General features: G+C 40.0%; 1 protein-coding gene and 1 long non-coding RNA gene across 2 annotated transcripts in view; one reads left to right on the top strand and one right to left on the bottom strand.

The window, feature by feature from the left end:
- The window catches only part of MGAT5B (alpha-1,6-mannosylglycoprotein 6-beta-N-acetylglucosaminyltransferase B), a 135,489-nt gene that overhangs the window by 88,293 nt on the left and 20,456 nt on the right, over positions 1–26,740 (bottom strand). The window contains exon 3 of the mRNA XM_078155805.1: positions 7,518–7,659. Within this exon, the coding sequence (XP_078011931.1) occupies positions 7,518–7,659 (142 nt within the window). The remainder of the gene's footprint in view (positions 1–7,517; positions 7,660–26,740) is intronic.
- Positions 1,189–2,938, top strand: LOC144457718 (uncharacterized). The gene is made up of 2 exons (XR_013487150.1): positions 1,189–1,409; positions 2,713–2,938. It is a non-coding gene; the product is annotated as an uncharacterized LOC144457718 (long non-coding RNA).

Here is a 26,740-nt window from a genome sequence, read left to right as displayed (position 1 = left end):
TGTAAATTGGGGATAAGAATGGTACCTACCTCCCAGGGTTTGAAATGAGGATCAAATGAGATCATAATTATAAAGTGCTTCGTACAGTGCTTGGCACATAAAAAGTGCTATATAAATGTTAGTTATTATTATTATTGGCTGTGTTTCACACCCATAGTCTCCCACTTCTGCAAAGAAGAGAGGGAGGTAACTTTTCATTTCTCAGTTTTGAGGCCAAACTTGTTTATGATAATTTCAAGGCATTCAATTTCAATTGTTTTATTTTGTTGTTCTTTCCATTGACTTTGTGGTAGTCATTGTGTACAGTATATTGTTTTATTGGTTCTGCTTACTGATATTAATTCATTTAAGTCTTCCCATGCTCCTCTATGTTAACTAAATTAATAATTTCTTATATCACTGTTATATTGCAGTATATTCAAAACTACCACTTGTCCAGCCATTCCTCAGTTGATGAGTATCTACTTTGTTTCTTTTACTTTGCTACTCCAAAACATCCTACTATAAATATTTTAGTGTATGTGGGGGCCTTTCTTTTTATCATTGATCTTTTTTTTTATTTTTTGGCTAGGCAATGGGGTTAAGTGACTTGTCCAGGGTCACACAGCTAGTAAGTGTTATGTGTCTGAGGCCGGATTTGAACTCAGGTCCTCCTGAATCCAGGGCCGGTGCTCTATCCACTGCGCCACCTAGCTGCCCCTTTATCATTGATCTTGTTGGGGTCTATGCCTAGCTATGGAATTTGTTTGCATTATTTCAAATTGCTTTTGAGAATGCCTGGACCAATTCCTTGCTCTACCAGTAGTATGCTGGTCTTTTCATAATCTTTAGGAAATATTTTGAAGACTGGTGGTTTCCCAAAGTTCTTGGTAAGTAGCATTGAAGAGACCTAAAGAATCACAATTTAGAACAGGAAATGACCTTAGGGATCATCTCAGGACAACCAACTCATGTTAGAGATGATGGAAATCCAGAGATTTTTAATTTGGCTAAGGTCACAAGATACCCTGAAATTTCTATAACTTATTTCTAAAGTCCATACTAATAACATTTTATACCTTTTCTAAACATTCATATTGCTCTATTTAGCAATTTGTATATGCTTTTTATATATTGGATGTCCCCATTAATTCTAAGTAAGCCCCTCAAGGAATTGTTTTGTTTCTGTCTTTGTATCCTCAGGGCAGCTAAGTGGCACAGTGGATAAAGCACTGGGCTTGGAAACAGGAAGACTCATCTTCATGAGTTCAAATCTGGTCTCAGATACTTCCCACTTAACCCTGTTTGCCTCAGTTCCTCATCTGTAAAATGAGCTGGAGAAGGAAATGGAAAATCACTCCAGTATCTTTGCCAAGAAAACTCCAGATGAGGTCATGAAGAGTCAGACATGACTGAACAACAACTAAATTGTATCCTTAGCATCTAGCACAGTGCATTAAACATGGTAGATGCTTAAGAAATGTTCATTTCTGTCCTATCCTTCTCTATCAGATTGTAAGCCTTATGAGACCAGAGACTGAAGTTTAGTGCTTTGTATATCATGTTCAGCTCTATCTATAGCAGGAACTTAATTATTATCTGATTAAAGGGAGAACTTTGTTATTTTGCATTTCTTCATATGTTGCTTGCTCTATCTATCAGTCTAATTGTTCTCTAGCTGTATATGTATGTATGTTGTCTTTCTAAATAAAGCGTCAGCATTTTGAGGACAGGAACCACATAGTCTTTTCTGTTCTCCCTTCCCATTCCATCCCCCACCAGAAAACACATATATGAAAGACATTTGACAAATATACATGGAGTTAGAGTTTAATCATTCACACCAATGGAGAGGAACCTTGCTACTTGGCTTTGGAATTCGTGATATGAATTTTTGTAGCAGATTTACCTTTTTAATTATTCATTGTTTAGGCTGATATTAAAGCCAATTTGCACAGCAGCTAACAAAGAAGGCAGTTTAGAAGCATGTCTAGGGTAAGAAGAAGACAACTGAGGATTTTTTTTTAAATGCCATCAATAATGGACAAGGTGGGTAGACCACCTGCAGATAATTGAATGTGAGCACAAGTACATATGCACACAAACGTGTGTTAACATGTAACATGTAATCAGCAGTTATTTCCATCTTGCATAGTTAAAGGTATTTAAGGAAGGGTTCAAGAAATGGGCACTGGACTAGGAGGCAGAAGATCCAGGTTCTAATCCCAACTCTGACATTAACTTTGTGACCTTAGGTGAATAACTTCCCCATTCTAAGTCTTAGTTTCCTCACTTGTAAAATGAGGATTATTTAGAGCCATTTTTTACAAGTATTTGGAGGGGTTTCGGGGAGAGCTCAAACAAGTCACTGCTTTTACTCTGCCATCTTCATAAAATGAGGATTATAATACTGGCATTACCTATCACACAAGGTTGTTGTGAGGATCAAACGAAATAATGAATCAACCACTATTTATTAAGTATCTACTATGTGCCAGGCACTGAAGATAAAATGCAGTAGTCCTTGTCTTCAAGAAGCCTTCCTCCCTTAGGGGAGAAAACACGTTCATAAATGTCTATACAGAATATTGGAGGCAGCTGGGTGGCTCAGTGTATAGAGCGCTGGGCCTAGAGTCAGGAAGACCTGAGTTCAAATCCAGTCTCAAACACTTACTAGCTGTATGACACTGGGCAAGTCACTTAGCCTCTGTTTACCTTAATCCACTGGAGAAGGAAATGGAAAACCACTCTCATATCTTTGCCAAGAAAACCCCAAGGACAGCATTGGCATGATATGGTCCACAGGGTTACGAAGAGTTGGACACAGCTGAATGACTGAGCAACAACAACAAATAGAATATACACGAACAATGTAAGTGAGTATATGAATGTCAGCTGTGTGACCACAGGCCTTCTGAGCATCAGTTTCCCATTTGTAAAATAAAGTTTGTACAAATGATTTTAAAGATTCTTTTCATTCTAAAATGCTATGAGTCTATAAGTTATACATATAGGGAAATGTGTGTGTGTGCATATATCCACCATTCATCTTCCTGAAACTAGAAGCATCTTGTCCCTGGAATGTACAGTCCCATCAATGGGATCTGATAGGTTCCAATGGTCATGATGGATTGTTTTGATTTTTTAAGGAAATAGTTAAGAGGTCTCATAAGCCCCTTCCCCCATGAAATCCCTCCACCCGTGAAACCAACTCCCATGAAGAGAGGGTGGCAGCAGAATGGAGGGAAAGGCAGACAAAAGGGATAAGCCAGAGATATGTTGAAACCACAGACAGTAGCAGTTCCCAGATAGAGACAGAGGAAGAATAGTCAGTGTGATATCTTCTTTAATACTCTAGGACTCAGCTTTACAGCATTGCCTTAGTCACCATTGAACTTCAGCGAGATTGCCACTGTCCTGTAAACTAGAGACCTGCTGGAGAACAGAGGCCATGAGCTCAGCAATGTCCCCAAAGACATCATTGTGGGCACAGTTCTATCAATGTTCCAGAGCAGAAAAGAACACTGGGACTGAGTTTAGGTCATGGGAAGTGTGTGTTATGCCTGGTAGGTTAAAAAATATTTTGTTAACTTAATTATAGATCTCAAATCTCTGTGTAGTTTTTAAAGTTTAAAGTTTGTAAAAAGTTTTCCTCACAACAACTCCTTGAGGTAGGTATGTAAGTATTAGGTGTTTTTAGACGAGGAAACTGAGGCCCAAATAAGTAAATTATCGTGTTGAAGGTCACATGACTAATAATAACTGAAATTTATGCTGCCTTTTATGATTTAAAAATCTATTAGATAATAATAATAATAATACTTGCTAGCATTTATGGTTTATTTAGCATTTATAGCTTTATGGTTTGCAAAGCATTGTATATATGTTGTCTGTCAATCTTGGAACAATCCCTGTGAGGTAGGTGCTATTACTATCCCCATTTTACAGATGAGGAAACTGAGGCTGAGGTTAAGTAACTTGCCCAGAGTCACACAGTTATTGTCTGAGGCATAATTTGAACTCATGTATTTCTGATTTCAAGCCAAACCTAGGTGACCTATATCTCATTTGATTCTCATAACAATCTTTTATGCAAATTAATCCATAAGCATTATTATGGGTTTTCTATGTGCCAAGCACAGTGCTAGGTCTTGGGATTCAAATACTAAAATGGAACAGTCTCAAGCCAATATTCAGTTGCGAGGAAACAATAGGCATGCAGACACAGAGATAAATATAGAATTTAAACAAAATAAATAAAAAGCAATTTCCCAGTGAGGAGGCACTAATGTGCCCATGGATCAAGAAAGGAAGGAAGCATCCTCTTATAGGGCTTTGAGGGAAGCCAGGGATTTTAAAAGGCAGAGGTAAGAAGGGGTTGCAATTCAGGTAAGAGGGGATAATTTGTGCAAAGACATGGAGACAAGAGACAGAATGTTGTGAGGGAGAAACAAGTAGGTCACTTGAGCTGGGACACAAAGTATATTAAGGGGAATAAACTGTAATAGGGTTAGAAAGGGAGTCTGAAGTCAAGTCAAGTCAACAGTATTTCTTAAGCATCTATGATACTCCAGGCCCTATTTTGAGTGCTGAGGATACCAAGAAAGGCAAAAAACAGTCCCTGCTCTCAAGTTTTCAATTGGAGTTTACTGAGTGGAGGATAGGGGGGTGGCGATCATGGTTAGACATGCACTTTAGGAAAATCACTTCAGTAGCTGAGTGGATGATGGGCTGGAGTAGGGAGGCATGAGACAGGGAGGCCATCCAGAAGGTTATTTCAATAATCTAGGTAATAATACCTGGTGATAAGGGCCTGTACTGGAGTGGTGGCAGTGTCAGAGGAGAGAAGGGAGCATATAGTACCAAAAATGTTACAATGCTAGAAATGATAGGAGTTGATAACTTATTGGATATGAGCAATGGCAAAGAATGAGGAACTGAGAATGACAACTAGGTTGAGAACCTGGGTGATTGGAGGATGGAGGTGCCTTCAGCAATACTAGAGAAATTAGAAAGAGGAGAGGGTTTCTGGGGAAAGATAATGAATTTAGTTTTGTTCTGTTTAGGATGTCCAGGGGCAACTAGGTGGCGCAGTGGATAGACCACTGGCCCTGACGTCAGACGGACCCTAGTTCAAATCTGGCCTCAGACCAAACACTTGACGCTTCCTAGCTGTGTGACCCTGGGCAAGTCACTTAACCCCAATTGCCTAAAAATAAAAAAAAAATAAAAAGATGTCCAATAAGCAGTTGGAGATACAGGACTGGATGTCTGGAAAGGTTAGGGCTAGAAAAAGAGATCTGAGAATTATCTATGTGGAGATGGTAAATAAATCCATGGAAGCTGTTTAGAGCACTAAGCAAAATAATATGATGGGAGAGTGTGAAGAGAGCCTTGTGGGACATTGACAGTTAGTGGGCATGCCTTGGATGAATTTCCAGGAAAGGAGACTGATAAGGAATGGTCAGACAGGGAGGAGGAGGAGGGGAGAGAGAAAGAGAGAGAGAGAGAGAGAGAGAGAGGAGAGAGAGAGAGAGAGAGAGAAGAGAGAGGAGGAGAGAGAGAGAGAGAGAAATGGCATGAAAACCTAGAGAGAAGAAGGTTATGGACAACATCAAAGTTTCCTGAGAAGTCAAGAAGAATGAAGGTTGAGAAAAGACCATTAGAATTTGACAATTAAGAGATCATTGGTAACTTTGGAGAGAGTAGTTCCAGCCAGATTATGAAGGACTTTGAATGCCAAATGAAGGAATTTGCTTTTTTTTTTTAATTTAAATTTTAGAGGCAACAGGGAGCCAATGAAGCTTCTTGAGCAGGAGAGTGATTTAAACATACATGACATGGTGTTTAGAAATATCACTTTGAATGTACTGTGTACAAAGTAACAACAGTATTCTAAGATGATCATCTGCAAATGACTTAGCTATTCTCAGCAATAATGATCCAAGACAACTCTGAAGGACTTATGATGAAAAATGCTATCCATTCCCAGAGAAAGAACTGATGTTCTGAATACAGATTGATGCATTTTTTTTACTTTATTTTTCTTGAGGCTTTTTTTGTTTATGTTTTGTTTTGCAGCATCATTATTATGGAAATGTTTTGCATGATGACACATGTATAAATCTATATCGAATTGCTTGCCTTCTCAAGGGAGGGTAGGATGAGGAGGGAGGAAAGGAGAGAATTTGGAACTCAAAGTTTTAAAAGAAATTTACAAAAATCATTTTTACATGATTGGGGAAAAATAAATACCAAATAATTTTTAAAAAAAAAGAAAAGAAATATCACTTTGGCATCTATGTGGAGGAAAGACTGGAAAGGAGACTTTGAAGAAAAGAGAAAAGAGGTTACTGCAACAGTCAAGGAAAGAGGTGATAAAAGCTTGAACTAGACTAGTACCACTCTGAATGGAGAGAAAGGTGAAGATATAAGAGAAATTGTGGAGGTAGAACTGATGAAACTTGGCAACTGATCACATATGAGGTTTATGGGACAGTGAAGATGTAAAGACAACTACATACTTGCACAGTTGAGTGCCTGGGAGGATGTGGAACCTTTGAATGAAGTGGAACTTAGGAAGAGGGGTGGTTTTGGTGGTAAAAATCACAAGTTCTGTCATGAACATGTGCCTGTAAGACTTCCAGTTGGAAGTGTCCAATAGGCAGTTGGTGATACAATACTAGAGTTCAGGAGAGAGATGATTAAATATATAAATCTGGGAGTCATCTGGACAGAGGAAATGTGCAATGTTATGTCCATTTTACAGATGAAGAAACTGACTTTTGGAAGGGGGAAATCACATTCCCCAAATCACAGAACTAGTCACTGGCAGAGCTAAAGCTAGACTCTAGGCCAACTGACTCCCAGTTCAGTGTTTTCCCACTATGTTAAGTAAATTATTTTTTGAGTACTAATGTATAGGCAGATATGTTATTTTTTGAATACTAATGTATAGGCAGACATATGCTTATTGAAATACACCCATCCTGTCATGTGTCTCTTGAATTTCACATAGGACAAAATATTGTTACATAGGTTTTACCCAAATTTACATAAAATATGAGAATTCAAGCCTGGGTAGCAGAAGAAACAGTAGAATGCAATGTGAAGGGAGTTAGATAAGGAGTCCTAGTTATGTCACGAATTTGTAATATGATGCTGAGCAAACCCTTTCCCCTCTCTGTGCCTCAGTTTCTTCACCTGCAAAATGAAGGGGTTGAATGTTGTAGGTTTCAGACTGGAGGGAGCTTTGGAAGTCTTTGAGGATAATGCCACTATTTCCACAAATAAGGAAACTGAGGACCAGAGAGGTTAAGTGACTTTACCAAAGTAAGTAACAGAGCTGATCTCCAGATCCAACTTAAAATCAACAGACTTTAGTGAAAACATCTAGTGTTAGATTCGCTCTTGCTAGGAATGAACTCTTCCCAAAGCTGAGGGAAAGTGCTTGACTCTCTTCCACACCTCTCATGGTCTACCTACCCACAGACATGACTAACTATGTAAAAGTCATAGTCCTTACCCCTGGTACTCACCTATTCACAGCATGTTCCTCATCACCCCTGTGCAATTCACTGCCATTCTCCAAACGCACCATTGAGTCCATGCGCTTCACCATCAACTCCAGTAGGTCGCTCATCTTTCGTAGGACAACCCGGGATTCCAACGCACCAATAACTGTAGTAATAGAACTCAGTAGAATTAGGCCCGAGTGATTATGGCGAGGAGGGTATTTCAGAAGCAACTTGGTTCATAGGGACTGGGGTTAAGCAGAGAGAGCACAGGGCTGAGCCCTACTGCATGGGATCCTTTCTGGTACCCCTGTTGTGCTAAGAATTGCTCCTCAGCAACACAATACCTATATTGGTAGAATCAGAGGCATAGACCACAATCCCAAATTCAAGGGTCCCTTGTAGAGTAGGATTATCCAGGGGACAAATGGACATTTTCCTGAGTACTTGAGTACAACATGCACTTTTTGTAACTTAAATGGAAGAAGGAAAATTGAGAGAATAGCAATGGATCTTTCTAGTTATTCATTCAACAAATATTTATGAGGCACATATCTTATACAAGACAATGTGCTGGGTCCTGGGAATACAAAAACATTAAAAAGAAAAGAAAAGAAAAAGAAAACAATTCCCACTCTAAAGGAGATTCCATTCTACTAGGAAGATACAACATATTCATAGATGAGAAAAAGTAAGAATTTGAGGAAGGAGAGGCCTTAGAAGGATCAGTGAAGGATAGAGGTGGTACCTGAGCTGAGCATTGAAGGATTTGAAGATTCTGAAAGGTGAAAGTGAGGGGGCAATGAATTCCAGCAGACAGAATGTTGAGTTCAGAGGCCAGCTAGTAATTTTTTGGAGTACAGAGTAATGTGAAAGGGGGTAATGGGAAATAATCTGGAAAAACAAATTGGAGACATGTTCTGGAGGGCATTAAATGACAAGGTTAAGGAATTAAGTAAAAAATGAGAGATGAGACAACTTCAAACCAGGCAAATCCCTAGGATAACAAGTCAACAGAGTAGCTATGATTTCATCACTGCTCCTTCCTCTGCCTCACTCTGGTCTCCAGTTGAAAAAAAGTGTAGGTGAACTCCATGCAGAGCAGAATACTAATGTCTTCATTTGAATGCCTTGGGCAAAATTTAAAATTATTCCTCCTACCTCCCATCTCATAGAACCTCCATATAACAGAAGTTCTGAAACCACTTACTGCCTCTATTTTCCATACACCTCTCAACTTGCAATATGGTTTCAACACCACCACCCTACTGAAACTTGTGTCTCCAAGGTTACTGATGAACAATTTACTAATTGTTAAATGTTAGCTTTTTTACATAACTTTTGTGTTATTTTGGGTTTTTTAAAAAAATAATAACTATTTCACCCCACCCACCTTCCCTACTCTTGAAAAAAAGAAAAAAGAAACACAAGATCCTTGGAACAAGTATTGATTGTCAAGCAAAACAAATTACTCCCTTTAGTAATGTCCAGAAGTATATATCTCATTCTGCATCTTGAGTCCCTCAACCTCCCCATCAGGAGGTCAGTAGCAGACTTCATCATTAGTTAGGCCTTTGGAATCATGGTTTGTCAGAGCTCAAGTCTTTTGAAGTTATTTTTCTTTACAATTTTGGTGTTGTAGTAAAAATTGTTTTTATTCTGCTCATTTAATTCTTTATCAGTTCACATAAGGCTTTCCAAGTTTCTCTGAAACCATCATTTTTACTGCCTTTTTTTTTTTGGCTAGGCAATGAGGTTAAGTGACTTGCTCAGGGTCACACAGCTAGTTAAGTGTTATGAGGCCGGGACTGAACTCAGGTCCTCCTGAATCCAGGGCCGGTGCTCTATCCACTGTGCCACCATTGCTTTTTAATGGCACAATGACATTCCATTACAATCACCTACTGTAATTGGCTTTAGCCAATCCCCAATAGGTGGGTACTATCTTAGTTTCCAGGGTTTTTTTTTTCCTACTATGAAGAAATGTTTTATATATATTTTGTACATATGATTCTTTCCCTCTTTGTTTGATTTTTTGAGGGTGTAGACTTAGAGTACTGATATTGCTGGAACAAAGGGTATGCATGGGTTTAGTGACTTTGGGGTCATAGATGAATTGCTTTCCAGAATGGCCAGGCCAATTCACAGCTCCACCCAGAATGCATAATGTGCCTGTTTTCCCATAGTCCTCCCAGTGACTTATTAATTGCCACCTCAATCCTCTGGCTCAGATGTTACAGTGTTCTTTTCAGGTAGGCCAACAGTCTTTTAGCCTAGGATTGGCAGATCTCCTCTTTGACTCCCTCAGAGCCTCGGCTTTGAACAATCCTTCCATATTCAGAGGTAGTTTTCCTCTGGGAGGGACTCTACTTTTAATGATCATTAGCCAAGTTGTGAAGATTCTTCACAAGTCTTAAGCAAAAGAATGGCTGGGGATGAAGGACTGAGTAGTCTCTGCCCTAAGGCAAATTCATTGTCTAGCTGGCTTCTCCATATAAAATTGATCAAGCAAATTCCAGAACCTTTCTAAAGTGTAGAATGACTTCTTTGCAATCTTAAAAGCCTTCCCCCATACATTTTGATGTCCTTGCTCCTCATGTCTTTCAATCTAGTCTAAAAAGGTTGCACTTTTATATATTAATTCAGTGGTCTTTTCTCAGTCCTTATCCTTCTTGACTTTATTTAGCAGTTGACTCATAGACAAAACTCTCCTCCTGAATAGTCTACCCTCCCTGGGTCTTCATGACACTAGTCTTTTCTGGTTCTACTCCTATTTGTTGGACTGCTACTTTTCAGTCTCCTTGATACCCCCTGACCTGTAATGGTGGGTGTCCCTGATAGTTTTGTCCTGGATTTATTCTCTTCTCTCTAAATATATACTATCTTGGTGATCTCATCAGTTCCCAAGGGTTGAGTGATCCTCTTTATGAAGATTATGCCTGAATCTCTATGCCCTACTATTATCTCTCTCGTGAGCTTTCATTCTACATTTGCTAAATGCCTGCTTAACATTTCCACCTGGATGTCTTATACTCATTTCACAAAACCCATTTTCACTCCTCCCAAGTCCATTATTCTTCCAAATTTCTCTAAGTTTATTGAGAGTATCACCCTCCTCCCAGTCACCTGTGTTCCCTATTTCTGCATCGTACTCACCTCCTCAGCTCCAGAGTCTCATTCATTTATCAATTCTACCTCCACTTCTCTCCACTCTCAGGTCTATTAGCCTAATTCAGGCCTTCATTAGCTCTCACCTGAACTATTGCAATAACTCCTCATTGGTGCCTCTGCTTCAAGCTTCCTCCCTCTTGAATTACTATTCAAGACTGCCAACAGGTCTGACTTTGCTCAAGGATGTTAACGCTTCTCTATTACTTTTGGCATACAACATAAACTCTCTAGCCTAGCATTTTAAATCCTTTACAGGCTACATTTTCACACTTACTTCAATCAAATCAGACAGTTTACTATTCCCCCAATTCATTATTCTATCTTCAGCCTCCAGATCTTCTTTACCTGAACTATTCCCTTAGACTCCTGTGCTCATCTTCATCTTTTAGAGTTCTTAATTTTCTTCAGAGTTCAAATCATATACCACTTTGGTGGTGGAAGCAGTATCCTAAAACAGCTCTCTCTTCTTACCCCATTCCCATTCAAGTTAATACTTAAAAGTATTAAAAACCATCAGAGGACCAAAGGCTCAGGCTATTGACAACACTTCTTGATCACCTGAGTACAAAAAAGCTCCAAGGAGCTCCAAACCATCTCCGATGTTTGGCTGGTGGACTCCCATGCATTATTCAAAGGTAGAGAGACTTCAATAAGCTGAACTGATTTATGGTGTCCTCAGTATATATCTTTGTTGAATATCCTTCCCCAGCTATGGCTAGCCACATCTCTCTCTTTAAACAGCTGAATGAACAACAAATGCCTCATTTTGTTCTGATATCAAACTTAAACTTCCTGGGGACTGACCTAAGTCAGGTATAGCTCAGGACAGTTGGCACAGTAATGCAGGATTGAAATGGGATGATCTTGTTGAAGTGGGTGATGGCTGATGGACAAGAAGGTGAGCCCAGACTGGTCTCCATGTTTTTAAAGTTTGTTTACTTTGAGATAATCCCTCTCCCCGGGACGTTAAGGTGCAAACTGTCTTTGGCCATTCAATAAGGACAGATTGATGTGAATATGTTTGGTGTCAATAAGAGCTATACCCTCCAAAACAAAACAAAACTGCTACAGACTGCTGGTGAATGACTTTATATAATTTCTTGAATCTAGGGGCGATAGAAGTCTGGAGGCCCACCAGCTAATAGGCCTAGAGCAAAACCAATCTCTTCCCCTGAGATTGTAATGTTTGAGAAACTGTGGCAAAGAAATTGGGACTTTCTATGTGGCATTTGAGAGGACACTAGGAGTCATGCCACATGGATTTTGTTGAGAAACATATGAAAAGAAATTTCCTGATTCTCTGCAGTAACTCAAGTTGATTTGCTGAGAATAAGGGATATTACAGTTTGAAAAACATAAAAAAGAAAGACGGCTTCCACTCTCACTCTTAAGTTGAGAACTGCAGTTCTCGTTTTCTCTCTCTCTCTCTCTCTCTCTCTCTCTCTCTGTCTCTCTCTCTCTCTCTGTCTCTGTCTCTGTAAGGGGTCCTTGCAGAACTCAGGGCCTAGCATCCTAATCCCCCATGCTGGCAAAAATAGATGGCTACTGTTTGCGTATAGCATAGATAAGTAATTCTGAGCTGGGCAATCCTAGCCTTGGTGGCTATCTTTTAAGTTAGAGGTGTCTGGAGCTCCTGGGCCCTTCAGTGGGTGCCTACTGGCAGCAAGAGGAAATTCCCATAATAGAAAGGATAACTATTGGGAGGAAGAGGAACTCAAGCCTTAGCACAATTGACCAGAATCCATTGTCATTGCCTGACCTACCTGTTGGCTTGTAGCACCTAGACTAGTAGAGGGGACAGCTAGGCCTCAGCAGAGGCATCATAAGTCTGTGGTAAAGCTCTGTCCTGGCATGGGCAGAGGCACAGCAGACTCTACACAGGGATCTTGCCTTGCCTTTGGGAAAGTAGGGGACAATGTGGCAGCACATGCCCATAGCAATACTCTGTTCTAGCATAGGGGTCAAAGCTAGACCCTGGAATAAGGGCCCACCAAGGTCAGCAGAGCTTAGGCCTGTGCAGTGGGAGCTGTTAGCCTGGTACACAACACTACTAAGGCCTCGATAGCGGTTGACCCTGGATAGTGAGGCAGATGTCAGTGGTAGTGGCTATGGGCCCCAGGGGCAGGAGGAGCAGGCAGCAGCTTGGGCGCCATTAGCAACTATAGTCAAGTGGCCATAGACACACAAGCCCCAGCAGAGTGAGCACTGGCTTAAGAGAGACAAAGGGCCACTACTGCCCTTTGATTACCATACCATAGAGCTTACTGGTCTTTGCACATGGCTGCCTATCATAAGACTCAGTGGTCTTTGTATAACTGCTGCTTGGGGAGGGGGTGGAGAACCAAGAGGTGGCATTGTTGGGAGGTGGCTTTCTTTCTGATAATGAGAGCTGAAAGGGCCTATCCAGCCCCTCACAGAAGAAGGGTACAAACCCTCCAAGACCTGTAATGGCAACAAGAAAGAGAACAAGCATTTATTAAATGCCTACTGTGTGCTGAGCCCCACACTAAACACTTTACAAATATTATCTCATTTGCACCTCACAACCATCACGCTATTATCATCTCAATTTTGCAGTTGAGGGAACTTAGGCAGACAGAGCTTATGTGACTCACACTGCCAGGAAGTGTCTGAATCTGGATTTGAACTCAGGTCTTCTTGACTTCAAGCCCAGAGTTCCATCCCCTGTGCCACCTAGCAGGCAAAGATTATTATCCTGCCTCCTCCACCTGGCCCTACCTCTGTGGGAGGAGAACCTGGCTTCAGAGGCAGAGAACACCAGTGCTTGATGATACAGGGTGCTTTTCCCTGACCTGTGATGAAGATTGGTGCAGGAAGCATCATCTTTTGCTGCTCCTGCCCACTTCACCTCTTTACATCCAGGGACCCTATTATGAGCTACAAAGACTTGGCATTGCCCACTACAAGGACCAAATTATCTAGATCTTGGACTCAATTCTTTCAATGTGCGGAACACAGCCTGAAATTCTTGGTTTTTGCTTTCCCAAATTCAGTAGCTCCTTCAGAGAGGATTGTTACGTTGTTTATTCTGTTTTGTTTTGCTGTTTTTCTGTTTGTTCCTCCTACATGTTGAGACCTCTACTCCAGCATATCCCTACTTCATCCTTCTTCCTCAGGTCTAGGATGCAAAGAAAGAATACATTTGCCCTGAATTTGAGGCATATTTCTGGATACCTTGACTCACTGACAGCCAAGGGAAGAGTGGGAACAAAGCCAGAGCTTGCCCAGACCTGGGCCATCGAAACAGAAACTTCCCACATTTTGATAGGAAGATGAAGGCCATTTATGCAGGAGACCATGTTTTTTAAAAATGAGCAAAGCACTTGAAACCAAATACCATTAGACAGCCTCGTGATTCTCCAGGACTTCCTTTCCTTTCCAATCACTGCTGATAATTAGTAGTGTGTGTGTGTGTGTGTGTGTACATGTGTGTGCACCTGCATGCGCCCAGTGGCCAGGGAACCCACACATTTGGCCTTGCCTTATTAATTAAATGTTTCTTTGGGTTTTTAACAATCCTGCTGAATAAGCCTAAAGGTCTTCAGCTCCAGGCACTTCTCTTCCCAGACACAAAGCTCAGTAGCTGATCAGCCAAATGATTTCTAATAAATGGAACAAATTTATGCTGAGCTCTATGTGTGGGTTTTGGGAAAATGGGGAAACAGACACCCAGGGAAGGACCTGGGAGAGAAAGGACAGATATATGACACACAGGATGGGGTAATGAGAGTGTATTTTGCATCATAGGATTTAGAGCCAGAAGAGGACACCTTAAACATCATTTAGTCCAATTGCTCATTTTTTAGAGATAATCATGGCTACTAAGTAGCAGAGCCAGGGATTGATCTCAGACCCTCTGGCACTAAACCTAGTGTTCTTTCCATTATCTTCATGCTGCCAAAACTTGGGTTTTTACCCTGACTTTGCCACCAACTAGCTGTTGGATCTTAGAGAAGTTGTTTGATTTCTCAGACTTCATCTTACCTGAGTATAATATAGAAATAAATTACTCCCAGTCAGCCCCAGCACTAACCTAATGAAGAAGGGAAAGGAAAAAGCATTTATCCAGTACTTACTATGTAGTACTATGTGCTATGCACTTTACGATTATTATTTCTTTTTGATCCTTACAACAACCTTGAGGAGTAGAGGCTATAATTATCTCCATTTTATAGTTGAGGAGACTGAGAAAAATAGAGGTTAAGTGACTTGCCCAGGGTCACACATCTAGGAAGTGTCTAGGGCTGGATTTGAACTCAGCTCTTTCTGAGGTCAGCTAGGTGGAGCAGTGGATAGAGTGCTGTGCTTAAAGTCAGGAAGACTCATCTTCCTGAGTTTAAATCTGGCCTCAAACACTTACTAGCTGTGTGACCCTGGGCAAGTCCCTTACACGTGTTTGCCTCAGTTTCCTCATCTGCAAAATGAGCTGGCGAAGGAAATAGCAAACCACTCCAGTATCTTTGCCAAGAAAGCTCCAAATAGGGTCACAAGGAACTGAAGATGACTGAACAATAACAACTTCCTGACTGCTGGCCCAGCACTCTATCTACTGTGCCACCTAGCTGTCCCTAAGTGCACAGGGATGCAATGAAGCAAGGTGACAAGGTGACTGACTTACAGTTGGGTGAATTCGAGATAGGGGCTAGAGAAGAAATTGTCCTATCCTTAGGGAGAATGATGTGATTAGTATGCACTGTCACAGCTAACTCGTTTTTGTTGTTGCTGATGTCCAGGCAATTGGGGTTAAGTGATTTGCCCAGGGTCACATAGCTAATAAGTGCCTGAGGTAAGATTCGAACTTAGGTTCTCCTGACTCTAGGGCCAGTGCTCTATCCACTGTGCCACCTAATTGCCCTACTGGTAACTCCTTACAAAACAATCTTTTCCTGTTCCCCTGGAGTAGAGAGTTTTTGAGCCTGGCAAGGAAACAGAATGAAGATACCACCAACACCTCATTTGCCCCCTGTAATATTTTTCTTTTGAATTTCTGTTTACCATGAATCTTTGCCCAGCTGTTCTCCCTTACCATGTAAATGTAAGTCATTTCCTGGCTGGACACCCTTGCTGCACTTAGCACACCTGAGCTTAGAGGTTTGGAAAAGCAAGGTAGCTCTTCAAATCCAAAGGGGAAAAGTGGGAGACAGGTCATATTTCAACAAGAATACGTATAAATAGCTGGAGTCAGGGGCAGCTAGGTGGCACAGTGGATAGAGTACCGCCCCTGAAGTCAGGAGGACCTGAGTTCAAATCCGGCCTCAGACACATAACACTTACTAGCTGTGTGACCCTGGGCAAGTCACTTAACCCCAATTGCCTAAAAATATAAATAAATAAATTGCTGGAGTCAGGACATGGAACTAGGGCAGCAAAAGGTATAGAATGAGGAGGAAGAAGATAGAGAGAGCTTGTTGGCTATGGGGAAATGGGTGAATATTTGAGGGATGGAGGAGCTTCCCCACAAAAATCATGCCTCCATATAGGTGGAGGAATAAAAGTTGGGGTGTTCGTAGTATTCCTAATATGCAGAGAACTCTCCCCTTCCTGGACCCAGAGAAAGTTTCTTAAAGTGAGCATGAGTTGATTCTAGAGGAGTAGGGACTGAATCAATGTTTTGTTGATATATAGAACTCTTGGATGAGAAAACTTTTCACCTTATCTAGATCTGAATGATCTCTGCAACTTGTAGTCTTAATAGAGTTTCCTGGAGCACTGAGAAGTTAAGTGATTTGCTCAGTATAGTATAGATAGTACACAGGATAATCAGAATAGTACATAGTGAGTATGGGTCATAGGTAGGAATTGAACCCAGATCTTCCTGGTTCTAAGGCCAGCTCTCTATCTCCCCTTTGATGCTGCCTCTTGATACTTCACTTAATATATTCAGACCTTCCTTACCAGGCCTCCATTCCTTCCTACCTACCCTTGATCTACCCAGCAATTTCAAAGAGTTGAAGGGAAATTGTTTACATTTTTTTAAAAAAAAAAATTTGTATTTTATTTTTAACTTACAAAATAAAGTGAGCAATTCCATAACATCATAGAATTAAAAAAAGATGATTGCACATGAAACTGCAAATATATTATTATACAACTTGCTATTCTTTTTAAATATATATAATAAAGCTATCAAGTAAATTCCCCTTCCTTTTTTCTTCCCTCCCCCCAACCCCCCACCCTAGAGATATCTACCATTAGACACAAATATGTATACCTTTTCAAAGTCATTTTTACTCCTTGTATCAATCAAGTGTTTCCCTGTACTTAGCCTTCTATTTTGACACACTTTCCATAAGTATTTGAAGTGGGAAAGTAGGAACTTGGAGGGTCTATCTACAGGGCTACTAGCCAACCCAGTAAAGTAAGAGAATAGGATTAAAAGATAAGGGAAGTTATAGAGTGTTGGTACTCCAGCATTCAGACCACATCTTGAATAATGAGTTTGTTTCCTCAAACCACATTTTAGGAAGCACATTGATAAGCCAGAGGGTTTTTATGAGAAGACAATCAAGATGGTGAAAGGTCTTGAGATCTTGAGGATAAGTCAAAGGAACTGAAGTTTTTTAGCCTAGAGAAAAGGAGATCTAAAGTAGATATGATAATTGCCTTCAAATATTTGAAGGGCTGTCATGTGGGAAATGGATTAGATTTATTCTCCTTGGCCCAATGGACCAAAAGAGAAATAATAGCACAAAGTTGCAAAAGGAAAAATTTGGTCTGATGAAAGGAAAAATTTACATGCTTTATTTACTTTAATCTCCACCAACAGGATCTGGCAGAATTAGTGTTTAAACATTGCATTTATTAACAGTTTGGTCCACAGAAGAAAAAACTGCATACCCATAATCGCTAAAGATGAAAATATATTGATATTTCTAATCTATATATGAAGGAAGTTTTTGGAACTGGAGCTAGTAGCATCTTCTCAGAAGGAGGGAAGGGAAAGCACAGAAATGAAAGGAATTGATAAACTGAATAGCCTTCAGAGGAAAGTGACCAGGATGGTGACTATCCTTGAGATCATGACACATGATTTTTAGGAAGACCCAAGTTGGGTTTTTTTTTAAGACCCAAGTTTGAATCTGTCTCATATTTACTAGGTTATGTGACCCCGAGAAAATCACTTCAAACTCTCCACACCTCAGTTTCCTCATCTACAAAATAGAGGTATGAACCTGATAGCCTTTCAGTCCCTTTCACCTCCATATACATGTTTCTATGATTAAGGAGGCTTAACTTCAAGAAAAGAAAATCTTCAAATATTTTAAAGGCCATTATGCAGAAGGGGGATTTATACCTGATCCGCTTGGCCCCAGGGGTAGAATTTATGGACAATAGATGGAAGTTACAGAGAGGCAAATAAGGTTTAATGTAAAGGAAAAATGGGCTGCCTCAGATTATTCTGAGTTCCCATCTTGTGATGGGTTTTCAGTTCTTCAGCCCAAGGTTAGATGATCACTTGTTGGATGCCTTGTAGAGGTAGGTGATTCTTGATCACCTTAGTTAGTATCTGAGGTTCTGTGATTCTGTAATTCTGTTGGATGTCTAAAGTCCCCTTCTAATTCTAGAACACTGGCTCCTGTAAATTAGTAAAAGAGTGGTCTCTCTGAAAACAAGTGGATGGGATTGATGACTTCAAGGTACCTTTCTTAAGTGGAATTTCATAAATAGAACTATTATTTTTTCCCCTTCCTCTTCACCTCCAATGCATCAAGTAGAACTTTTGAATAAGAGGTTCATGACTCAGAATAAACCCAAACACATTTAAAAAATTTTCCTTACTCCACCCCATCCCATCCACCAGACCAGGCATCTTGAGGCATCGTCCCACTGGGTTGTCCAGTTTATAGTTGGAAATTTCTCCCCATTCTCACTCCTACACTAGTTACTTATATTTTTATAATCACCGAAACTCCTTACCTTAGAGTTTTCATGCAGTCTTATGCTAGTCAAACCCTTGGCAAGGTTCGTGTGAGCTGTGTAGATAATAAGTTTATTAGCCTTATAGATCCCAGAGAAGCTTGAGTGAAATCATTTGTTTCTAGTTAGTAGTTTTATTTCCTGAAATATCTTGGCATCAACACTTGGGTCTAGCATGCAGTATACCATTTGGGCCATTTCTGACCTAATATATCCCAAGCCCTTTACTGCCTAGACCCCTCCCCTGGAAAACATTGCCCCTGTATATTAACACAAGTTACTGGAACAAGAACCTGATGTCATGTCATAATTAATTAATCAATTGATTTACTAATCAATTTATTTATTTGGTCATTCAACATCTCTTTATTGATTGCTCAGCTCCTTCTCACAGCTGGGAAAAGTAAAGCCAGAGACAAGAGATTTGAACTAACTCGTACACGAAATCACCAAATCTCAAATCTGGAAGAGACTTTAGAGGCCATGTATTTGAACATTAACAGGAAACCTCTCTACAACAGTCCTAGCAAGTGCTCATCTAGCATCGTTTGAAGACTTCCCCTGAGGAAGGACGCCCTTCTTCATGAGATAGTCCATTCTGCTCTTCTACATTCTAAATTGATTCAACTCACAAACGTATCCATTGCCTATCATGTGAATGGTGCCATGTCAAGTCCTCCAGAAACAATGGCAAAAAGAAAAACAATAAAAAGGCTTTTCCTTCACAGAGACCTTTTGTTCCATTATGAAATACAATACATACACACGTAGTATGTTTTCTGGACTGACCTCACAACTTGGCATGCATGCAGGATGGGTGCTGTGGTGGAGGTGGGGGAGGATGACTGCTTTCAGATTTTAACCAAATTCTGCTTTTATATACACTCCTCCCCACTCCCTATCCAAGTCAAACATTCCCTGTCCTCAGCAGATCAAGTAGGGGTGCTTGTCACATATTTGTCCATGGTCCCAATTCTAGATAGCGCTCTAGTGACTTGGGAAGGCTCAAGCATCATTCTCTCAAGCAGCTTCCCCAGAGCCTTGTGGAAAGAGTCCTAGTAAAATCCATGTGACACAGTTCTTAAGCCAGAGACCGGCTTCCACAAAGATCCAGGCCTTCCATAATTAGTAGGCTTGACAATTTTGCTCACTTCAGCCATAATAGAGTCACATACTCAGAGACAGAGAGAGAGAGTTTTGACTGACTACATGCATAACCTCCAATTTTTTCTGAATCATCGTAATTAAGTCTGTTCACTGGCTGAATAATCCTAGTAAACCTGCCAGGCCCAACTGAGCCTGTGCATGGCTATCAGCATCCACAGGCCTGCTGTTCAAATCCTGAGCTTATACTCAAGCTAACCAGTCCCCTCTGGGTACCCTCATTTTTCTAGGAGTTGCCTATATTGAACTGCAGTACCAGGCCTGAGTTTGTGAGTGGTTCAGTTGGCTTTCGTGGTCTCTTATGGATACCCTCTCTTCCCCATGTAATTTTGCAGCTAGTGTAGTAGGTTGCAAAGGAGTATCCCTTTCCTATTATCTGCATGGGGGTTCCCCTTTGTTTGGGATACATTTGGCTGAGTTCCCTGACTCCTTGATTCCTACCAATTCTATTATCTTTAGAATCATCATCTTCCAAGCTCTGACAGTCTTTCCATAGCAGACAAGCAGGGCTATTCTTCTCAGAGTCTCTTAGATTGCAGTCCATCCTCTCTGCCCTAGTTCTTCACAAAGTCTTATCAGTTCTCCAAGTAGTAGTTTGTTTTGGTACATTGCTTTTTTAGAGTATTGACCATTTGGTGGGGGTAGGGGTAGGGGTGGGTTATATTATAAGCAGACATGTTGCCCAGTCTCTCCATGACTTAGTGAGGGGCCAGCTTCCATTGTTGCCTTATTTTATGTCTTCCCTACATAGCCAATACCTTAGCAGAACTCTGCCACTTGGAGCTTGGCAAAGAACTTGGGCTTCATCCTGCTTATTGTTTCTAGCAGAGCTCCTCAGATTTAAGGCCAGAGAAAAACAATAAGCCTCCTTCAGCATATCTCTTTACTGACACACATAGTGATTATGAGTCTCTCCATTTCCCCATTTTCTTTAACTCCAAAGCAGAAGTCAACAGAAAAATGTGGCTCTCACCCAAGTATTATCAAATATGAATTAAAGCCTGAGGCCAAATAACTTGTATGCAAGTATATCCCTGCTCCTACATGGGCTTGGCAAGCCCATGGCAAGACTTTAAATGGCAAAGGGAGATTACCAGAGCCATAGTCATGTAGGGAGGAGCCAGAATTCCTAAATGTCCCTTGATTCTACCTGCACCCTCTCCCTACAAAGACTGTTAATTGTAAGTAAGACTGTCCTCTCCTCAGCTTAGCTGAAATTTCACCTTGCTCTTTCCTTGACTCTTGTATATTCTGTTGATAAACTATTCTGTATAATTTCCCCAATTATAATTTCATTGCTTGCTTTGATAAATATTTGCTAATAACTGTGATTATCTTTTTTGTAATAAGTATTTGGTGGGAGGGGACTACTTCCTTCCCAGAACAACCAAAGAAGAAAGGAAGTAAACAAACATTTACTAAACAAATTTATTAATTAAATAAAGATTTATTGATTGATTGATATTAAGCACCTATTTTGTGCCAGGCAATTAAGTGCTTTACAAATAATATCCTATTTGATCCTCACAACCCTTGAGGTATAGGTGCTGTTTTTAATCCCTATTTTCAGTTGAAGAAACTGAGGCAGACAGAAGTCAAGTGACTTGCCCAGAGTCACATAACTAGTAAGTGACTGAGGCTTGATTTGAACTCAGGTCTTCCTGACTCTAGGCCTAGGGATCCACCCTACCAAAGTATCTGGCTACCAAAGAAAGTGGTTTTTATTCTGATCCCCCCAAAAGAATCATAGTCTTAATCTATAAACATGTTTGTAGGCAGGAGAGTAAGTAGCCAGTAGATAGGTAGTTACTGAAGATTAGTAAGAAAGTGGGGATGGTAGAGGGGGGCAATGTATTGGAATGGATGCTGGTACACGTAGAGGGATTTGCCTTGGAAAGAAAAGACACCTTCTTATGTGAAATAGGGATGAAGGAGGAAATAGCAATGGAAGATGTCTGAGTGATATGATGAGAAACAAGTAATGAGAAGGAGCTCTCATCTGCAAATGGCCTCAAAGTTTTTAATACAATACAAGGCAAGAGTTAGCCCTGCATCCCTCCTCTTGAAGATAGGAGAGAGGAGTGATCATTCATTCACAGCTGTCTTCCTATTCCCCACAAAGCTAGAACTGAAATCTCCCCATCTCTGGTAGGCAGCACCCAATTGGGCAGATGTCAAAATATAGGTCAGTATATTGTTATTCGATTCAAATTTGGAATTAAACTGCACATACATAGTTTTTCAACTCAGTGACAGCACATTTTAGAGCCAATAATTCCAATTTGTAAATTGGTTATTGAGTCATGCTGTCAAAAAGTCCTCTTCTGGCAAATGTAACAGGTTTTTGATAACCATCTTTATCCTGATCAGTAGTATAAAAGGCCTGCTTGAGTTTGTATAAGCCAATAGTGGTGTATGTCTGAGGCAATGGACCAAAGTTTTCAAACCTGGTTCGTGTTCACCATACCAATAGTTTTCTAATGATTTCAGATGGTTTGGGCCAAACTGACCTATCTTGTCCTTCTGGCTTTTTCCCTCCTTGGTTGTATATCCCTAAGTGATATCTCTTGAGTAGTTTGTCTGTATAAGCATAGTTCTTCACAATTTTGCTTACAACTCCATTTGGATTTATAGGTTCCCACAGAGAAGTGATGGTGAAGACTGAGAATGTTTAATGTATTATTTTACTAGACAGTAGATCCCAAGTGATCATTGGTTTGCAATCCTTCTATGAAAAATATTTGAGGATATTCTTTGTTGAATAACCCTCCCCTGCTGTGGCTCAGTAAATCTCCTTTTGTTAACTGTTTTACCTCCAAGTATTTCATCTCCTTCTTAGACTTAAACTACCTAGGACTGGCCTGAGTCAGGACAAGCTCAGAACACTGGACTTGCTCTTCTCTAGAGTTTAGGTTAATTATCTCTTGAACTAACTTTATTCTCTGCTGCCAAAGGTCTTTTTTCTTGAAGCTGCTTCTTGCTCCAAGTGCTCTTTGTGTCTCTGTCTGGAAGGTGTTTCTTTGCTCCCTGCTTTGGCCTTCTTGACTCTCTAAATTCTGCTGGGTGTAGCATTTGCTGCAAGATGTCAAGGCCTAAAATAGTAGAAGACAGAAAATCCTCTTCTTTTCCTCTCTGCTACCCCCATTTTGTTAGAAGTAATGGGATCACACATTCCACACAGCTGTTCTTTGACTCAAACTGACTTGGCAGTTTTAGTCTTTCCAGGGCTTGGCAGATTTGGTTTTTTAAATTCCTTTAACAGTAATGACAACCCCCCCCCCCCCAGCCAATAGCCAGGCATCCTTTAAACTCTATCAAATTTTTTTTACATGCTTTGTAAAAGGATGACAGGATGTAGACATATCTTCACACTTCATTAGCATATCATTTCATTATTTTTATTATCTGCCCATTACTTTCTGTGATTACATCACCTTGGTGGGGAGAAATAAAATTCAACCGTGCCATGCCTTCTATGTACCCTTTCCCCCAGCCAGATGATTTAATAAAAGGTAAGATGAGGAAGGAGAAAGCTCTAACAACTGGGGGAATCAGTAAAAGCTTTGTAAAGAAGGCGACAGTTGAGTTGAACCTTGAAGGAAGATAAAGATTTTGAGAAGCAGAAGAGGACAGGAAGAAGGACATTGTAGGAATTCATGGAAGTAGGAATTGGGATGTCAAGATGGGGGAGGAAATGGTAATGCAGTTTGGTTGTAGCAGAGCATGTATAATGTGATGTAATATGAAATAAACCTGGAAAAGTAAGTTGGAGCCAGATTATAGAGGGCCTTGATTATCAGACCTTTATGAGCACTTTGCATTTTATACTATAGACAATAGAGAGGCACTCAAGGTTTTGAACAAGATGATAACAGGGCCAACACTATGCTCTTATTTCAGGACTTCAAAGGATCTGTAATTTTATTGAGGTGCCTCTTCCCTCCACCAGTGCAGATTGCAACCCATCCATCAGTTCTAATCCTGTGCAAGTCCTGGCCATGCTCTCTCACAGATCTTCCATGGAAGATCTACTTAATGGACTGAAGGCTCTCTTCTAGGTCTTTCTACATTGCTTGTGAACTTTTGCCTTCTACTCATCTGGGTAGAAGACGGATTATGATCTGCACTGGTGGAGGGAATACTCATCAATGAGATCACAGATCTATTGGTGTCTCAGAGTACTAAAATGAGAGATATATTGGAGTGGGGTGAGGCCAGGGGCAAGGAGAACAAATAGGAAACTACAAGAATATGTCAGAGGTATTGCTAGTTTGGTTCCAGACAACCACCATAAAACGAATATCACAATAAAGTGAGTCACGTGAATTTTTTGGTTTCCCAGTGAACATAAAAGTTGTGTTTACACTATACTATAGTCTATTAAGTATGCCATAGTAATATATCTAAAAATAATGAACATTCCTTAATTAAAACACTTTATTGCTTAAAAAAATGCTAACCTGATATCATCTGAGCCTTCAGTAAGTTATAATCTTTTTGCTGGTGGATGGTCTTACCTGGGATGTTGATGGCTGCTGACTGATCAAGGTGGTAGTTGCTAAAGGTTCTTAAAATAAAACAACAATGAAGTTTGCTGCATCCATTGACTCTACCTTTCACTCAAACACTTAAAAGCCATTGTATTGTTATTAATTGGCCAATTTCAATATTTCTATGTCTCAGGGAATAGAGAGGCCCAACGAGAGGGAGAGAGATGGGGAACAGGTAGTGGGAGGAACAGTCAGAACACACACAACATTTATTGATTAAATTCACTGCTGTGTATGGACATGGTTCATGGCATCCCAAAACAATCACAATAGTAACATCAAAAATCACTGATCACAGATCACCATGATAGGTGTAGTAACAATGAAAATTTTGAAATGTTGCTAGAATTACCAAAATATGACACAGAGACACAATGTGAGCACATACTGTTGGAAAAATGGCTTTGACAGACTTGCTTGATACAGGGTTGCCACAAACTTTTCATTTCCAAAAACAATACCAGTGAAGTGCAATAAAACAAAGTATAATAAAACAAGGTATGCTCGTACTATAATGGTCCCACAGAAAAATGATAAGGACTTTGAGAGCTATGAATGAAAATAAGGTATGAATAAGAGATATTGTGGAGGTTCTCATAAACAGAGTTTTCCTTTACATTGAACTGAAATTTACCTTTCTGCAACTCACTTAACACTACTTTTGCCATCTGGGACCAAGAAGAATAAGTGTAAACCCTCTTCCACTACAGATATAGTCTGAACACAGCAGGGTAAAACAAAACTATTACTCCTGCTTCATTCTAGACACTCTCACTTCTATTAATATAGCCTAAGGTTGTGGCAGGGGTTTGTTTTTGTTTTTGTTGTTAACTATCATTTCACACTATTGAGTTTTTATTGAATCTACAATCCACTAAAATCCCGGGTTTTAAAAAAAATTTTTTTGGGGGGCTAGGCAATGGGGTTAAGTGATTTGCCCAGGGTCACACAGCTAGTAAATGTTATATGTCTGAGGCCAGATTTGAACTCAGGTCCTCCTGAATTCAGGGCCGGTACTCTATCCACTGCACCACCTAGCTGCCCCCGAAGGTTTTTTTTAATCACGTAAATTATCTACCCATATCTACCTTATCCCATAAGTTCTTTAGTTGATAGTGTAAAAATTCAAGTAAAGGGCTTCATGTTTATCACTATTAAATTTCATCTTATTAGACTTGGTTCATTATTTTAGACTTTGAGGATATATTTGAATTCTGATTATAATTATACTAATCACACCATCTAATGTGCAATTCTTCCAAGTTTTCTGTCCTATGAAAATCTAATGAGTGTGCATGTTGTGCCTTTATCCAAGTCACTGATAAAATGTTGACTAGCACAAGTCCCAGGATGGATCCCTGTGATACTCCAACCAAGACTTCCTTCCAAATTTATATCAACCTATTAACAACTATCTTTTAGTCTCATCATTCAACCAAGTCTAAATCTACCTATAAATCTACCTAGCGGTATTATCATCTAGACCAGTGGTGCCAAACTCAAATACAAATTCCTTCAGGTAGCATATTGACTTGGAAACCACAAAAATTAACATTATCCATGTTGTGTTGTATTTTTATTTATTTTGTTAAACATTTTCAAATTATATTTAATCTGGTTCAGGTTTATGCAAGCTTGACACCTCTAAACTAGACCATATATCACCATCTTTTCCACAAAGATATGAAAACTTTTGTTAAATGCCTTGTAAAAATCTGGACATGAGACTCTCCATTAAGGTGACAACATGAAAATAAAGAGCCCTGCACTTTCATATGTACTGCAGAGAAGATCTAAAATGGGACATCATATTGCATAATAATCAAGATAACAAAAGAGAAAGAAGAGCAAGCACTTTCATCTATCCTAGGTCTGCACAAAAAGACAACTAGAAGACTTTGGGCAAACAAAAACAAAAAACACAGTATCTATGAAGCACAATAAAATGATAAATGCCTTATATTTACCTGAGCTCTTGCTGTCTTCCCTGCTAGGATCCTAGTTTTTTACAAATTGAAGGTTTGTAGCAACCCTGTATCAAGCAAGTCTATTGGCACCATTTTTCTAACAGCATGTGCTCACATCATTGCTCTGTGTCACATTTCAAATTTTTTTCATTAGTATGTTATGATGATCTGTGATCAATGATCTTTGATGCTGCTATTGTAATTATTTTGGAGTGTCACAAACCATGCCCAGATAAGATGGCAAACTTAATCAATAAATGTTGTGTGTGTTCTGATTGCTTCACTGACCAGCTGTTCCCCATCTCACTCCCTCTCTTTTGGCCTCCCTATTCCCTGAGACACAACAACACTGAAGGATATTACAGAAACTTAGTTGATAAGGCAATGGCAGGGCTTCAGAGGATTGACTCCAGTTTTGAAAGAAGTTCTACTGTGGGTAAAATAGTGTTAAACAGTA

This window comes from Phascolarctos cinereus, unplaced genomic scaffold (genome assembly GCF_003287225.1).
Source record: "Phascolarctos cinereus isolate Bilbo 61053 unplaced genomic scaffold, phaCin_HiC Scaffold_5;HRSCAF=322, whole genome shotgun sequence".
Lineage (NCBI taxonomy): Eukaryota > Metazoa > Chordata > Mammalia > Diprotodontia > Phascolarctidae > Phascolarctos > Phascolarctos cinereus.
The sequence above is the reverse complement of the archived record's forward strand: the minus strand, read 5'-3'. Positions and strand labels throughout refer to the sequence as shown.